Source organism: Anser brachyrhynchus, assembly GCF_964034855.1.
Source record: "Anser brachyrhynchus genome assembly, chromosome: 4".
NCBI lineage: Eukaryota > Metazoa > Chordata > Aves > Anseriformes > Anatidae > Anser > Anser brachyrhynchus.
Window position 1 is genome coordinate 7,222,372 of NC_137698.1, and position 17,109 is coordinate 7,239,480.

General features: G+C 46.1%; 1 protein-coding gene across 7 annotated transcripts in view; it reads left to right on the plus strand.

The window, feature by feature from the left end:
• Positions 1–17,109, plus strand: part of EMCN (endomucin) — a 50,720-nt gene that overhangs the window by 20,140 nt on the left and 13,471 nt on the right. For all 7 annotated transcript variants that reach the window (XR_013950279.1, XR_013950280.1, XR_013950281.1 and 4 more), the window contains exons 5-9: positions 4,637–4,759; positions 10,811–10,843; positions 13,201–13,272; positions 14,741–14,836; positions 16,498–16,522. Coding sequence is in view for 2 of the 7 variants with exons in the window: in XM_080589521.1 (XP_080445647.1) it covers positions 4,637–4,759; positions 10,811–10,843; positions 13,201–13,272; positions 14,741–14,836; positions 16,498–16,522 (349 nt within the window). In the remaining 5 variants the exon portion in view is untranslated. The remainder of the gene's footprint in view (positions 1–4,636; positions 4,760–10,810; positions 10,844–13,200; positions 13,273–14,740; positions 14,837–16,497; positions 16,523–17,109) is intronic.

Here is a 17,109-nt window from a genome sequence, read left to right on the forward strand (position 1 = left end):
ACCATGAAAATACACGTGTCTGGAGCACCAATGCTTCTTCTCTGTTCCTCTCCTCTTCTCTTTCCAGCAGTTAGCCTTCAGCCTCTAGCTGCTTGGATTGAATTGTTTTGAAAACTCCCCATTTAACCAAAATAATAATAATTAAAAAAACTACAAAGCTTGCAACAAAAATGGTTAATGGACCTAAAAGCAAGCCCTACTTGATTCTAACTCCCCTTAAATAAACAGGAAAATTAAAGACACTGATTAAAACAGCAACTCCTCACAGCAGGACTGGGAAGTTGCTCTCCCTGGAAAGAAATCTTAGCAAGACTTTGCTATTAAAAATGGGTAGAACGTAAAATTTGGCTGCTATCTCCTTGTTGTTGTTGTTATTGTTATTGTGTGTAGTTTTTTTTTTGTATTATTTAGCAGTCAGCTTTCCCCCCCTTTTTTGTTGGCCTCAGAGAACTGAGGCAGGAGTTGATGGTGCCTATATGAAATTTCAAATTTTCCTTTTACTGCACCTGTTTTCTAATGAAAAACAAGCATCTCTGTTGTTCTGTAATGCAGGCCATCACTTTATCTACTTCAATCCTGGCTAAAAGCTTCAGCAAACAATCGCATCCTCACAGCAGAGATTTGACAGGGCTTCCTGTTCCTGCTGCAATTTCTGTGGCTGTCACCTTCCGTTGCAGATTCAGAGAAATACCCCAGTGCTCCATAAACAGTGAAGTCATGCAAAGGAGTTTGTCTTTTATTCTTTTTCTTAAGTCTTCAGTATTTTTTCCTCTGCAGGACATAAATACAATCTCCCCTCTTTCTTTCCGTGCCCTCTTACCCGGTATATTATATAGGAAGCCAACAATTAGACTTGCCTCCTTAGTTTTCTAGTAGAAGGGGTCAAATCCAACAGCTCACATTTAGTCAAAAAAGTGACCTCACTTGTGCAGTCCAGGCCCAAACCAAGAATTTTAATCGGTGTCACACTACATCAAGTCACACCTGCATGCAGGACTTCATGTCCTGGGACACTGGCTCTGTCAAAGAGAATATGAAATGAAAGGCAGCACAGGATTGTGTTCTTCCTTCCCTGGCCGTGGAGCAAGTGTCTTGGGCAAGGTCGGCACTCAAGTTATTAAATTACAAAGTAAGAGTGGGTTTTTGGCTGTTGTGTTTCTGATTTATCTCGTGCCACTCTCCTGGAGGATGATACATCACAGTGCAATGAAATATGAAACATTAAAAAGACAGAAAAGGAATGAATGGAAGAAAGACTTTTTCTCTTTCATATCAAACTGCTGGTAATTGAGAGGGAAGCTTCACGAGGAGGGATAAGCTAACAACATGTTGCTTGGTTGTCCTCAGGTCACTGCTGCATGCTGCAGGTGCACTCTGTATTTATAAAACATGTAGTGTAGTTGGCTGCAGAGATGTGACTGTCAGGGAGGGAAAGGTTTCCTTTGGTATTCATGCTCTGCAATTTTTCAACACTTTCATCAATGCAGTCGCTAATGCAAGCGGTTTCTCAGGCTGCTGATTTCAGGCAGAGACTTACATGTGAGTTTATGTTCAAGATGTGAGCTCTAGGGGAAGGTTTAGCCTTACACCCAACGAAGTCCTTGCACTAGGGTTGTAATGTGGTCGGTGTACCCTGGGTTCACTGACTGGCTGAGTGATGCTTTTACACACGTGCAGATGTCTGCACTCTCTGCACTGCACATCTGCTGCTTGTTGGAAGCATCACATGATGCCAGAGCTTGTTAGACAGCAGCCTGCTGCAAGGAAGATTTAGAGTACTGTTGGGAAATGCTGAAATGCTCATGGATTATATATAGGTTAAGTAGAAAATCCTGCTAAGATCAAGCGAGGATGCGCGTCGAATTTCAGTTGGTTAAAGAAAAGGAAGGGCTCTGGGAGGACAAAAGCAGGGAAGTAGCTGAGGCTCAGGCAGCAGCTCTGCAGAGCAGCTCCAACTTGTTTGAATAAGCCCCCTTGTTGCTTATCCCTTTGACCAGTGTGTACTAAGGCACTGTCATTTATCTCATCACAGCACCCGTGAGGAGAGCGGCGTCACCTCTGGGGAGCTCTGCCACGCTGCTGGACAGCAATGTTATGATCTTTACTATTTTATTTTTACTTTACCCTTTTCTCCGTCATCAGCTGTTGGCAGCAAACACTACGAGGTGATGTGAGTGCTTTCCCTTGCTGCAGCCAGCTGTGCCGGAGCGCAATGGGTCGCTGCGGGGACCTGTCGGTGGGGACACGTCCCCTGCCTCTGGAGCATGGGCACCACAGCCAGGGCTGCACTTTCTCCTCCTCTCAAGAGCAAACCAAACCTCGTGTGGCTGTGAGTTGTGGGCTTTCCTGATTTCTGGCACAATACACATACAGCAGGGGCAGCACTGTATGCGTGTGGCAGCTGGATATGGATGCTGCTGTCCCCGTAGGCTTTTGGCACAGAAGCTATTGAGATCAGCTCATGATACACACAGTACTGATAGTACACAGTTGGTACTGTGTTTCGGGCATGAGGCTTGTCTGCTTTTGCCCTTCTGCAGCAGGAGCCTGTTCTGCAGACTGCCAGAATAAATGCAACCAGCTCCACGATGAGCCCTAGGCACAGACGTATCCGTCCCTGTGCTTCCAGGAGCCGCGTGAGGAATTTCACCCAAGCTGAATGAGCCAAACAGGACACAAATGCCATCATCCCTCCCCTCAATGCCCTGATGCGGCGTTCCCAGCTCCTGCTCCCGGGAACAGCCTGTGCTGGCAGCTCCCAGGCAGGCGAGGAGCACCCGGGGCTGGGCTGCTGCCAGCGCCGATAGCACCCGCCTGGTCCCCACGGGAAAGCAGCCCCGCGGGGCCACGAGGCTGCCTGCCTCCCTCAGCTCTCAAAGCACGATGAGCTTTGCATGGCTGGCAGAGCGTGTTTGTGTACCAGCCTCCCTGCACGGGAAGGGTCACTGCTATTCTGGCTTGCTTCTCACCCTCCCGTGCAAGCTTTTACCGGCTTGCCCTTACGATAAGGGAGCCACAGGACAGTGGCTCTTACAAGCCCATGTGTCAAAGAAGGAGGGAGGCTCTTTGTGTTCTGGTTGTTTTTTTTATGTTGTTGTCGTTTTAAATTGGTTTCAGATTAAAACTCCACATTTAAAACTTGAGTCTGCAGGCACCACAATAAGAACCAGAAGTGGATAAAACTTGCTAGAGTTTCATCACTTCTTCAATGAGAATGTGGAAACGATTCACGCTGGTAGATCTTTGCTTTACACCATGGTCAAAAATGGTTTACAAGTTGTGTTTTTCACTGATGTCTGCTGCCGATTAGACTTATGTATTGAAGGTGCACAGTGCTGAGGTTTCTGAAGGGAGCTGACAGAAATGATGCCTCTTCTCACTAGAATCCCAGCAAAACTTTTAGGTATTTAAGCTTGTTCTGCATGAAATTCATTAGTTTCCTTCCCTCCCCAATTTCCATGTTTGCATTGAACCCCCAGACTCCTGTGGCTTCAGCTCACTCTTCCTCAGTACGTTGATTTTTGAAGCCTGCCTCTCCAAGCTATTGCACTTGCTAAACAAAAGGGGAAGGGAAGGGATGAGTTAAAGGTGTATGGTACTAGGAAAGGGAGCTTTGGGTGTTGGTTTTATTTTCCCTGAGTAAAGGACTCTCTGGGGATGCCAAACCAGAGGTAATCAGAGTTTCTGAAGCAGGCGTGTGATGAAGCATTCCCCAGGACTCACGTGCTGTGTATGTGTGGTGCTGTGCTTGTTTGAAAAAAAAAAAAACACAAGTCATGCAGTAGTTCTGGTCCTGCTGTGCGCCATCCATATGACAAGGCACTGGAAATGGCTTACAGCCCAATTGCATCTCAGGTTGGTATCAGAAAGGCAGCGCAGGGTTAATCTTGAGCACCCCCGTGGTTTATTTGGTAGGCACCGTCTTGCCTGTTGTTACGCTGGGGTCTGGGGAGGGACACAGAAATCACCTGCTGTACTGAAATGGCTTGAACTCTCCTGCACCACGACTGTCACCTTCACTTCCTTGGCCAGATGGTGCCCTGCAGCTGGGCTCAACCTGGACTGCGAGTCTCACGACGCAGATGGCCTCGATCCTCTATTGACTCTGCGAGAGCAGCAATAAGGCTCTTCAATTTTTCATATGCTAATTTTCGTGGCTATATTATTTCCCAGACCTTAACAGCACAGGATGAAGTAATTAACTCTACACTTAATTGCAATACCTAAAACTTTCCCGAATATTCCATTATGTGACTGTTGCGGCTAAAGTCTTTTAAATTTATTTATTTATTTATTTTAATGAAGGTAAGAGAGAGGTGGCAGTAAGCCATCTTCTGCTCATGTCGCCATTGGCACAAGACTGCCTGGTCAGTCTGGGCTCCCTGGCCAGTGCTCTCATCTGTCTTCTGGCACAGGCTGCGTTGGACGTGAAGGATGTGCTTTAAAGATGCCCCAGCTATGCCAGTAGTAACAACCCCATAGGGATTGCTTGCTGCTTGACGAGGGGTTACGAGAAGGCATAGTGCTTTCTGACCTGAGATCTGTGATGGAGAGTGCATTTTTCTGCAGAATGGCCAGGGATCTAAGGCAGCACTTCTCTTGCTGTATCTTACCCAAATGTGTGTCTCATTTCCAGCTGCTCAAGTGAGTGGAACGCAAGCAACACAAAATGAGAGTGTGGGTGCTCCATCTACTAAGGGATTGACTTTGTCTCCTACAACATCTCCACAAAAAGCCACTTCTGCTTCTGAAACCTCAGGTAAGTCTTGAAAACATACACTCCATTTTCCTGTGCAACTTGTGCAAAAGATCTTGAATCTCTCCTTCATTTGTTGCTTGTTGTCCCAGAATGGGGGCCATCTCCTTATTCATGCAGGGTACAATGTGTTCATGTCATCCAACTATGAAGTTATGATGAGTGATGGGCGAACTTCAAAAGATTCAGCTAGAAAACTCAATGTCATTACAGGAGGATATAAATTAAGATAATAGAAATCTTTATATATGCTGTATGTGGTCATTGTGTAGCACTGACTGCCAGAGGAGGTCATCGAGATAAATTCTCTGGCTGCAAAGCAAAGGAGAAAACAGCTATAATTTTTACAATTGTTAATAAATCTAGAGGGCAAGCTAAGGCATATTACCAATTAAATGGCATTGTTCAAAGTACAACATGGTCACACGCAAGGTCAAAAAGATATCAATCCTTCCCAATGCCTGTCTAGCTATAATGTTTTCCTGGGTGTGTTTTGGTGTATTTAACCACTAAGCAACTCTGTGGCGAATGTAGATGCTGGGTCGTGAGAGCGATCATTTATTATGTGTCTACCAGGCTTAATTTTCCCAGATTTTGAAGAATCATTTACTTAGGTCTTCTTAAAGTTCCCTGAGCTTTCACTCAATACTATCAGCTACACGTATTTAAGCCTAATAGGGACTCTGACTTTGTTTGCATTTCCCTATTAATATTAATGTTTAACATTTCTAGAGGAATAAGACTCTTTACAGCACCCTGGATTATGTTTGCAGGAGATAACTATGAGTGCTCAATAATATTTGTTTGTGGTAAAACAGCACAATGAATGGGATTCTTCTTATGGAGGGTGGGATTGGATATAAAAGCGTAGTAATATCATATGCTCAGTACATACTGAAATGCTTAAAAGCATGCAGAAAGATATAATAATAAGCATTTTAGGGAAGTTGGTGTGTTTTCATTTTTAAGCCATGGCCACTGATTTAGAGAGGAATCTTTCATTATTTTAATAAGCTTACGCCCCATAATACATACGCTGTGAGCTGCAGTTACTTGACTATCCTGTCACATTGTGTGTCTTTTGGCAGACACGTGCACAGTGTGGAAACCTTACCATTGGTACACTGCAATAAACCAATAAATTGCAATGCTTTTAAAAAAAGGTTCTCTCACGCAGGTAAATTCTCCAGGTTAAAATGAAGCCATAATACATATATGGCCGTGGATCCTACGTATTGAATTACCTGTTACATTATTTGTACAATTACACTTTATGCTTAAACCTTGCCCTGAAAGGTTTACATTTTTCCTTGGGTCTGTTTGTGAAAGTCATCATCTTACTCAGCTCACTTTGCTGTAAAGCCAATAAATCTTCTTTAGCTCAGGGACTACCCAAGATGCCAGGGCTGTAATTGCCTGGCTGAGGAAGAAAGGGCCCATCTGTCCTGGGGGATTCAGCCTCGGTCCTTGGCACAGCCACTGCTTTGAGTTCCCATAAAACTGCCATTTCAAAATCATTTCCTCCCTCACCAGGGTCTCATCCTTGCACCTTCCCTGCCTCCTCACAGGACCAGCTCCTTGCTGCTTTCTTGCAGCTTAAATATGCAAGAAATCCCATTACTCACCCTGCTGAGTTAGGTAGCTCATCCCTTATGGGTGCACCTTTACGACACCCTTACTCCCTGTTCCATGTGCGATTGCTCAGGGCCAAGGGAAGCCACAGGCTGCACCCTAGTTACTTTTAAGCCATGGCAAGCCTGAAGCCAGTCGTTTCAGGCTGTACTGAGACTAGAAGAAATGCACACTCTTGCTGCCATTGGACTTCTCCTTTGCAACACTGAAATTTCATCTTCTATAGGGTCTGGATACCTTTTGTTCGCCAGAGCAGAGGCTGGTACGTGTGGTGTGGCTCATGCTGCAGCCCACAGGGGATCACAGAGCTAAAAAGCTGAAGGCACCCAAGCCACAGCTTCTGTGTGGGAAGACAAATTAATGTGAAATTCATCCAGAACAGAACGTTTCTATTTGCTGTGCTAAACCAAAATAATTCAGATGGCTAATCTCAACCCAAAACAATAGGTTTAGTTTTGAGACCATTTCCCATTTAAAAGATAAAAATAAAATAAAATGCCATTTTTGTGAAAAACTCCTTTCTTGCTGCAGAAAAAGAGGAAGAAAAAAAAGAAACATTTTGAAGAGAAATTTCCAGTCATCCATATCAAAAGATCAGGGTGTGGGAGGAGCGCCACAGAGAGCTGGAGAGCAACTGAAAGGAGTGGGGGGGGGAGCCTGGGAAGGAGCTTGGAGAAACATCAGAGAGCAGCAGCGCTGTGTTAAGGAGGCTTGAAGCCAGCAGCTGCAGAGGAGGGGCTGCGTGGTGCTCACCCAGGCTAGCGGAGGGAATAGGGGCTGCTTTTAGCAAAGAGAGCAACCGGCATGCGTGCCACTGACACGTACACGTCTTCAACTTTGGCTGTCATGTATAATACGCCTCCTACTCCTGCTCCACCTCCGCAAAGGATTGCTGGCTAATATTTAATTTTTCTCCTTCTGTTTAATTGATGAAGAACTGGAGATTTAACGGATCAGTCTAAATACCTCTGAGAAAGTGCAGGTAGCGTAGCTTTTTATTCTCTGACCTAAACAACAAGAATCCATAAGGCAGCGTGAGCTGAAGTCCATCCAGCAGGCTGGTGAGATCAAATGACCTACTGTAATAAGCTGACAGGTGAATCAACCTGCTGCATCTGTTGATGCCTTTATTGCACTCCTCAAATTATAAGTCCTACTCACTTGATTCACAGGAGGAATCTTCCTAAGAAAAATTGCTAGGAGTAAGACAGGGAGGGTATGACTCTTTCTGTGCACAAAGTATAGGAACACTGGATAGTGATATTAAGTAAAAATTGCCCTTCAGCTTCTTCACAGAGAGAGAGACAGAAATTGAAGCATTGGGGAGACGGAAAATACAGTGAAGCCTCGGTTAACACAATTGTAGAACTACAGCACAGTCAGGGCAAGGAGGGTTTTTTAAGGTTCTTAATTTCGCTGTGATTTATCGTGTGGTATCCCCTCTGAGTAATCAGCCAAATTTATTCGCCTATTTTGCCAGCGAGCGCAGTTCCATGTGGCTGCCCTCCAAAACCAGAAGCAGCAAGCTGCAGGGTGTCCCGGCTGTTCAGGTAGCGGAGGTTTGGGAGAGGTGAGCTCTCAGTGCCTCTCTCCATCTGCCAGGCTCCTCACCAGCGCTGCCTTGACTCGGGCAGGTATTGTCAGCTCACCTGGTCGTACGCCAGGCTCTTTATCCTTGCCTTCTGTATGTACAGCCAGTGCTGTACACCTCGATCCTCGCGATGGATCTGGAAATCTTCCTGGTTTATCTATGCAGAGCATCTGCCCCCCAGTTCACAGCCCCAGGGGACGTGGCAGGGGCCAAGCAGAGAGCCAGAACAACACGATAAAGGCCTTAGCAAGCAAAAGGCTGCCTGCCTTTCTGTCCTCCTCGTTCCCTAGAGAAGCAGTGCACGGCCCCACCACCAGAAAGGGTGCTGGATGATTATTTGGGAAATGCAAGCTGAAAGCAGCTGCTGAACGGCTCCAATGAGCACAGCAGTGTTTAGGTGGCAGGGCTGAGCAATCTGAGCAGAGGTGAGTTGGCACCTGGCTTGCTTACTGGAGACCGGGGGGGGAGAGAAGGGTGTGTAGTTTTCTTTCACTGGCTATTTGATTTTTCACACTCTAGCAGAACCCCAGTGAGATATCTTTGGAAAAGAGGTTTGGTTTCACTGCATGCAGATGTGTAGAGATTTTAAAAAGAACCAAGAGCTGGGCGGCTTCTCCGGCCCCTGAGGGAAGGAGCTGCTGCCTCGTTTTCTACCTGGGACCCTCTCCGCCCTGCACTGAAAGGGCCGAGGTCAGGCCAGGACAGCACAAGGTCTCTGGGTGGCCTGTGGGTACTGACTGTCCTGAGGCTGCCTGATCCTTCCTCCTCCCAGAGCCTAACATCACCTGCATGTGATGTTGGTGAACCTTACGTCTTTGGGCTGAAATTGGGTATCAGCCTTGGGCTTGACCTACTTTTCCTGTTTGCTTATTTGCTCTAATTTGAGCCAAGATGGTTCACTTTGTTTACAAAAGCAAAGTTAAGGGAAAATGTTACGTTAACATCTTGGGTATTTTCTTAGAAAAGCTCAGCTCCTCTCAGACTTGGGAGGGCAAGGCTTGGCCTTTCATAGAGACATGACTTACCTGTAAGAACTGACAGGGCCTTCTGCCTATCTCCATAAATGTGCACACACATGGCTTTACGTTTGCTTGTTCAACCATCGTTGTGTGCTCACATGGCATTTGTTCCACGGGATCCCACTCACAATAAGAAAGGCAGGATTCAGGTAAGAAGAAATCCTGTCACATTTGGATGATCCCTTAATGCCAGGTGGGTGTCCTGCTGCTTTCTGTGCTTTTCACCTTTCTTTGACAGGAGAGTTGTTAACTTCCTGAAAGCTTTTCCTAGGCTCTTGTCATTAATGTTGCCCAAACATGCCATAAACATCAGCTAATGAGTCATCACAGAGATCCTCTCTGAGCGAGGTGATGCTGCTTTGCAGCTGGATTGATGAGATGGTAAATAGCTTAGGAAAAACATCTCCTCTGAATTTTGGGAAGCCAGTATGAAATAACTGTGTACCCTCAGAGTACTTAGCATTGCTAATATTTAATATGTTCAAGAAGAGCTCTTGCTGCTGACTTTTAAGTACTTGGCTTTTCAGCTCGAACATGCTTTTCACGCCCGTTTGTGATTAAAACGTCGTTTAAGCTCTGTCACGTAGATCACTAGCAAAAGTGGTTGTTTGCACGCCAGCGGCTCAAGTGTTCCGTGTTTTTAATTGGTTGTAGAGAGGAGGGGAAACAGCAGCAGCTGTTCTTGTTCCCAAAAACAGCTCTCACGGCGGTAGGACAATGTATTTAACTGTGCTGCAGCTCCTCTTGCAGGAGCTGCCCCTACAAAGCACAGAAAGCGCCGCGGTGGGTCGCGGCCTCCTGAGGAGCTCTCAGGGCAGGGCCGGATGAGCCCCGCTCCTCATGGACACCACAAGAGAAGCCAGCCCTGTATGGACCCAGGGAAAGGTTTCTTTTTTTTTTCTGGTGCCATCCATCCTGGAAGAAGCCAGGCAGATGCTGTGAAGTACACCTCAAAATAAGGAGGAAGTGCTGAGGATAGCACCTCAAGGGTTTTCCTCCGTGGTAGCTCCAGTAACCCGGTGAGAGCCCGCGCCAGCAGCTGGAGTGCCATCACTGGCCCCTGGTGAGAGGCAGCCTGTCTCGGACAAGGTGTTTTGCTGCCGCTACATGCGGGTGCATGATTTCAAAGACAGGGATGTGTTAGGTGCCCGCCTTCCTCTGACTTCAGACTGATCACGGAAGAGATTTAATGTAACGTCACTGCGGGAGTGATGCTTGTCTGTGGCTAGCCTCCAAGCGTGAAACGTTCACAGCCTCCTCAGTGTCCGAGCATGCTACGGTCTAGATGTACGCGAGCAGCGACACGCTAACAAGCGCAGGAATTCTGCACCAAAATCTTCTGGAGTGAAGGGAGGAAGCCGCCAGCAGCGGGACCGCGAGTCCTGCGCACAAGACACTGTAAAGTCCTTTTCTTCCTCATTACCAAGGCCTCTCCCTGCTGCTCAGCAGCCTGATAGCCAAGAGCACTGGGGTAATTAGCGAAGATTCATTTTTGAGAGGTTTTGTGACACTTGAAGACGTGTCTCAATTAGGCACTTGAGTTTCTTTTATTACAATACTTAGTTGTCAGCTAAACACCAGCTATTTGCCCCAGGGCACTTGCTTGTTTTTGGCAGGAAGATTATTTATTTATTTTTCTGTGTACTGATTAATTCAGGATTTTCTGCCCTGCCCCATCTGGGAACAGTTTCTTGTGCAGTTACTGAGCCCATTTCTGGAGTCTCAAGACCCCCCTTGCTTTCCTCTCCAGTAAGCAAGGACCTCTAGCCCTAAACCAGTTACTAACAACCCTGCTCTTCTGTTTTATTGCAGACCTCCACGGGAGCACCCTGACAGAGTCAGCAAGTAAGAGCAATGGCCAAGCTTGCTCTTTGCATGCTGGCTGAAGGGCTGGGGTGGGGTGGTGAGGGGCAGCCTGGGGAGAGGAAATATTTGGGGAACGAAGGGGCTGGTGGGGGTAGAATGAACCTGACGTGCGGTACGGAGAAGCAGGTAAGCAATGCTCAAGCCATGGCAATAAGTAACTTTGCCGTGAATGCAGCTGAATACCCGTGGGACCAGGAGATGCCGTAAAGCAAAGAGGGTGGGAGCGTACTGCGTGATGCAATGGGCAACTGATACAAAAATAGTGTTTGCCAAGGAGCTAGTCCTTGTCAGTGGTTCTCCTGCCTTGTCCTGTGGTTGGAAGCAGCAGGTCCTGGGCTAAGTCAAGGTCTTCCTGTGCTAGTGAACCAGTATTGTCTTATTTCCCTTCCTCTGGGCTTGTCAGGAAGCAGTGGCTTCTGTGCAGCTCGCTGCAGCCCTTGTGTCTGCCACCAGCAGCCTGTTCCTCATGTCACCGCGAGGTCTATTGCTCCGATTGTTATCTGGATCCCAGATCATTCCCTAGCTGGAAAACGTCTTCCAGATCCAATTTTCAGATCCAAAGAAAGCAGACAGGATGGGCTGGCTTGTGAGAAAACTTGAGTGGGTAACTGAGTTAATGTTTTTAATTCCTTAGTCCATTTCACTCATTCAGCAGTGCTTCTTTTCAGCTCGTGTTTCTCATTGAAGGTTTCACGTAGTTAAAACACTAACCTGTGGATTTGTCTTTCCTGCATTATTCTCATCTTGGTCATTTAATAGACAGCTAGGAAGATAACCAGTGCATTTGAATCCTCAATTTTTCTCCTGGGGAGACACTGCACAAGTGTAGAGATTCACATTTTTCCGAGTAATTTGTTTCTGTTGACATTTTTGGCCAGTATGCAGGATAAGTCATTGCTGTGATAATTGCCTGCCTTCCCTTTGTATCCTGTATTCGATCAGGTAAGGTAGGGAAAAGGGCAGTAGTATTTCTCTGAAAAATACAAAGCAATCACATGGAATCATGAATTCATGAGAATTATTTCATTCACTTTATGATGGCTCACAGTTTCCATCCTCACATTGTTGCCCCTCAGCAGACAGACACCATGGAAGAGAGAACTTTACAGAGACATGGTGATTTTTCAGGGAAAAGGGTCAGAAGCAATGATGGTTTCGATGCTTGGATGCATCCAATGCTGTGGTTGCATTGAGCAGGCCCCATCCAGTAAGTAGTAAGTGAGGCCAGTCTTTGGCTGTGAGGCCAGTCTTTGGCTAAACAAAAAAAAAAAAAGGAAAGGAAACAGAAGCTAAACAGATTGTCTAAAATTCACACAGCTCTGCAAAAGCAGAACAAATTGAGAACACAGCTCTCAAAATCTTTCCCTTTGCACAACCACACAGTGTTTTAAGTAGGACCCTGTGGCTTCTCATTATCTGGAAAACCAGTAAGCTGGCATATCTGGGGGAGAAGCTGGCCCCTGGCTTTTCTCTTCTTTGCTTCTTTTGCATCAGGAGACAACATACTCTTACATAGCAGAGTTGAGCAGGATGTTGTGAGAATGGGAATATGGGCAATAGGAGAATAATGGAGAAAAAACAATCACCAAAATATTTTTCAGGACAGGATCTGAGTTTAAAATCAGTACAGCAAGGAAGAGGGAGCCCTATAGGCTTGGAACCAACAAATATTGCTGGTCACTAATTCAGCAGATGAGAGTTACAAGTGTTGCCCACGTGAAAACTTCTGTAAAATACACGGACCTGTCATTCTGAGGTTTAGCAGATCGAAATTGTATTGTAGCCCTCAAAATGGCCCTGGGGAGTTGACTGACTCAGTGAATTTCATAGCTTCCACCCATCAAGCTGAGCCCCCTTCTGTCCTCTGGAAGAGGAACCGCACATCCCTGTGGGTGCAAGGGGTGTAAACATGTACTGGAGCGGTGGGTCGGAGCCTCCCTCCCTGCCTATTCCTGTGCTATTGCAGCTTGTACACGGAGCTATACCTCTGCTGGTACCCCCACTCAGCAGGCCTTCTGTCTTTACTTCCTAAAAGTGAAAATGTAGCTCATAACCTGTAAGCAAAAAAGCAGATGATCCCAGAAAAATGGCTGTACGACAGCAAGTGCAAAGCACGTGTTTCTCTTAGGCCACAGCAGGTAAGCTTTTCCACCCCTTGTGCCAAATTTTTCAGGTGTTAACTGAGGACACCTATATCCACGAAGCGTACCATGGCTCCAGAACTGGGGACTCCAAAGTTGCTTAGGGAAGGTCATTTTGCAGAGGCTGAGAAGGGGAGTTGTTTGGGGAAGTGCTGGCACTTGTATGTTGACCTGAAAACAATATTTCTTTTGCAGCTCTAGATTTTGTCGTCACCGAAAGAAATTCTGGAAACACCAAAATGCCAGAGGATACTATCCATTACTCCAGTGAGTATTGCTACCCCGTTGTCCATCCTCTGAATTTTCAGTAGATCAGTATGGTTTTAGATGAGCGATTGGAGTAGCAGAGAAGTAAAACTGGCGATGTTATTTCTGTCCATACCAGGCTATGCACCCTCTTACAAGCCCAATTTAACTGCATGTTATTAACCTCATCCCAAAGAGAAAGAACTTGGCAAGTTGACACTTCTCTCACTGGAGAGTGGTGCAATTATTCGCAAGGACTGAAGTAAAAGTGATAAAATGGAAAAAAAAAAGTGAACAGAGTCATCCCCTGTGAGAGGAGACAAAAGGAAACACATGGAAATGTCATTCACATACCAGTATGAATACTTATTACACAAATATATTGTTATGACTATACTATATGAATGTATTGCCCATTTTGTCACGGGAGGGTAGGTGGAGAGAGAAGGACTGGGAGTCCTCTGCAAAGTCTTCAAGCAGTCGGTATTTACATGGTGCATGTCACTTAATTTTTTATTTTACAATTATGTACCTCTGAGGCAAGAGCGTTACTGCAGATCCGCTATTTCCTACAAAAAGCACTGGCTCAGCAAAATATGTTTGTTTTTCTACTCTGAACTTGTCTCCAGGTTCTCCCTCTGGTTCCTCAGACACTCTTCTGTATGAATATTAAATATTATTTGCATCAAGAGCTAGTGTAGATGCCACTTCAAAACAGGGGGCCAGCAGGAAGGACGATGCTAAGGCTTTGCAGCTTCCCCAGCATGGGGCGGAGGCCACCAGGCTAAATACAAATGTGGCCAATCGCTGCCAGGGGAAAAAAAAAAGACAAATGGGGAGAAACTGGGCTTTGATATTTCCCCAGGAAAGCTTCTCTTCATGACATAATTCTTTCCTTTTTGCTTCTTGGCTGGGAAACACCTGTCAGGAAATGGCAGATGGTGGGAAATAATAAAAGGGAAGAAATGTCCTCATTTAAAAAGGAGATCTTGCATTTTCTCTCCCTGGTTGTAAGTGCTGTGGGGAATGTTACTGAATTATGTAACTCCTTGGTGTCTTTCTGGGCACACGATGCTAAAAGAGAAATAATAGCCTTAGTCGCTGAATTTCAGAGCAGTCTCGCTTTCCAAAAAAAAAAAACACCAAAAACCTTTGCGTGCATCAAAAAATTGTTCCTGCAGCAGGGCAGTTTCACAAAAGCCTTTGGGGGGTGATCAACACCAGGGGTGAACGATGCGGGTATAGATCAGGATGACTGATCCCACCAGGGCAGATGGTGAACCCTCACTCTCCTACCTGGAGATCACCCAAATCCTCCCGTGGGTGAAACCAGCACCATGGGGTGGAGTGGGTGCTGGAGGTGAGCTGAGGAAATCAGTGGCGTTTGGTGAAGGGGATGTGGCAGGAGGTGCTGGTGGTACCTCTCACCCAGGTGCAAAAATGCCAGGGCAGAGGCGAGCAGCAAAGTGATGTTTTCCTTCTTTTGCAGGCGTTATCTTGCCAATCGTCATCGCGTTGATAGTCATCACCCTTTCTGGCTTCTCACTGGTGGCTTTGTACAGAATGTGCCACAAGAAAACTCCAGGTATTTGGTTTGCTTTCTCTCAGCAGTAGGAGGAGAAAAAAAAAATCAGTATGCTTCGTATTACTCTAAGATCTCTGGGGGCTCTTTAGATTACTGTAACCATAGATGCTGCAGTAGTCTGACAGGAAATCTTGTATTTCAAACTATTTTGCCTAAAGTGGGAAAGTAGCACTTTATTTTCAAAATCACTAGGAATAACAGAGGGAGCAAAAATGTCTGTGATTTTCTGGAGAATATATAATGCTGTAAAGCTTTTTGTTCGGCCCTTTGCAGCTGCGAAGAGCTAACAAACAGCTGTGCTAACACAATCAGTCAATCAGGTAGAAAAAGAGGGTGAAAATAAGTTTGGAGATACTGTTCAGCAAAATCACCTTATGTTCATTTTATCTCTGCAAGTACAGGCAAAGAAACATCAATGCTTTCTTTTAGGAAATACCTGATATACAAGTATAATTTTTTAGTTACAGTATATGCATGGGTACAAAATCGCTGAGCAAACGGTACTTTCAGAAATAGTAATTTTTGACAGATAAGCTAAAACCAGAACAGGCTTCACTGCTGTCCATGAAACATTTAAGGTAATAGGGACATAATCCCATTAAATTCCATTTGCCAAGTTTTTCAAATTGTTGCCAGAGTCGGCCACAGGAGAGTGCAATTTTCTATTAAGTGGGGGAAAAAAGAAGGAAAAAAAAAAGCATGTCTGAATCCAGACTGTGAGCTGGCATGAGTTAGGAGATCTGTGCAGAGCCTCAACAGTGAAATCACTGGGGTCTGGAAATACAAAATCACAACGGGGTGTGGAAGCTGCAGAGCAAGGTAGGCAGCGTGCTGCTGCCAATTTAGCCAATGGCACGGAAAACCAGAGCCAAGCAGAAAGCAGAAGGTGTGATGCCCACTGAGGAAATTACCGAATATTCCGAGGGAAGGAGTAAAGACATGAGGTGAAGGAGGTTTCCTTGCCAGCCTCCCCCACGCACAGCCGCTAGCGCTCGCAGTGCTAGCAAATTCTCCTGTAAAGGAGAGGAGGCAGCTATAGCTCTCTGTGGTCCTTCCCACAGGGCTCGCTCAGCCTGGCTGGTGCGCAGCCCCCCGTGCCTGGTGCATGGGGATTAGAGCTAGCTCCACGCCTCCCATGTCACCAACCCCTGGCCCCATCCATCTGCCCGCATTCGGGTGTAAGAAGAAAAATTGTTCGGTAGATGATTCATTTTGGGGAGAAACGTGTTCCTTGCTGGCTGGGATGACAGACCACGTTCCCAGGGGTGAAAGCCACCAAGGGTGGGCAGCCCCCCCTTCACCCTCTGCCTTTTAGCTGGGTTGTTACATGCTCGAGAACTGCTGCCTGCTCACCTCCTCCGTGCCCACAGATTTGGGAGCTGCAGGGAAAAACGTGATTTCTGCAGCTCCTCCACCTCCACCAAGGGGTTTTCCTCTCCCCACACAGTCACCACACTGATGACACAGGGGGCATGGTGATCTTTCGGGAGGGCGCCAATTACCATCCAGGCTGGCTGATTGCGGTTCTTTAAGTACATTAACACAACACTGCAAAATCACAGCTAAGCCTTCTGCCAGCAATAGCAATAGCTGCGTCTAAATGTTTTGCTTAACTGAGTCCCATCAGCCACAATGACCCTAACTCTTGTTTCTTCTTCCAGAGAGACAAGAGAACGGCACTGAACAGTAGGTTGAATCCTGTCTCTGCCTCGCTGTGAGATCTGCTGTGGGGCGCTTGTGAATGCAGCAAATTCTGCATGCGATTCTCTTTGGTCTTCCTCTGCTTAAACATAATAAGCAGTTGCTGTCCAAAGAGAAATATGCTGTTGAGAGGGATGTGCTTGCAGTTGCTGTACACCTGTATGCATGATAAGCGGCTGTTCCAGCATGGACAGAAATTGCAAGGGATTCTTTTGAAATGGATAAACTTACCTTGTGCTGTGCCATCTTTTTTTCCCCTTTTCTCTCGCTTTATTCTGGATTATTTCTCTTTCTTTCTCTCCTGTTCCCCGTCATTTCATATTCCTCTGTCCCATCTTCTCTCCACCTGTCCATTTGCACAGGCTCAGTTAAAATGGAATTGGCATAAGCAATGTTAGGGGAGTGAAACTGAGAAAGGTCCATTAGAAGATATATACCAGAGGCCATTGGGTCTGGATGTGGCCTCTATGTTTTGTATGACTAAAAGCATTTGCACTGGCGATTTACTTGCTGACCCTGACTCCCTGGACCTCTGAGGTGGTCCTTCTTGCGATGTGACGTGGCTAAAAGCC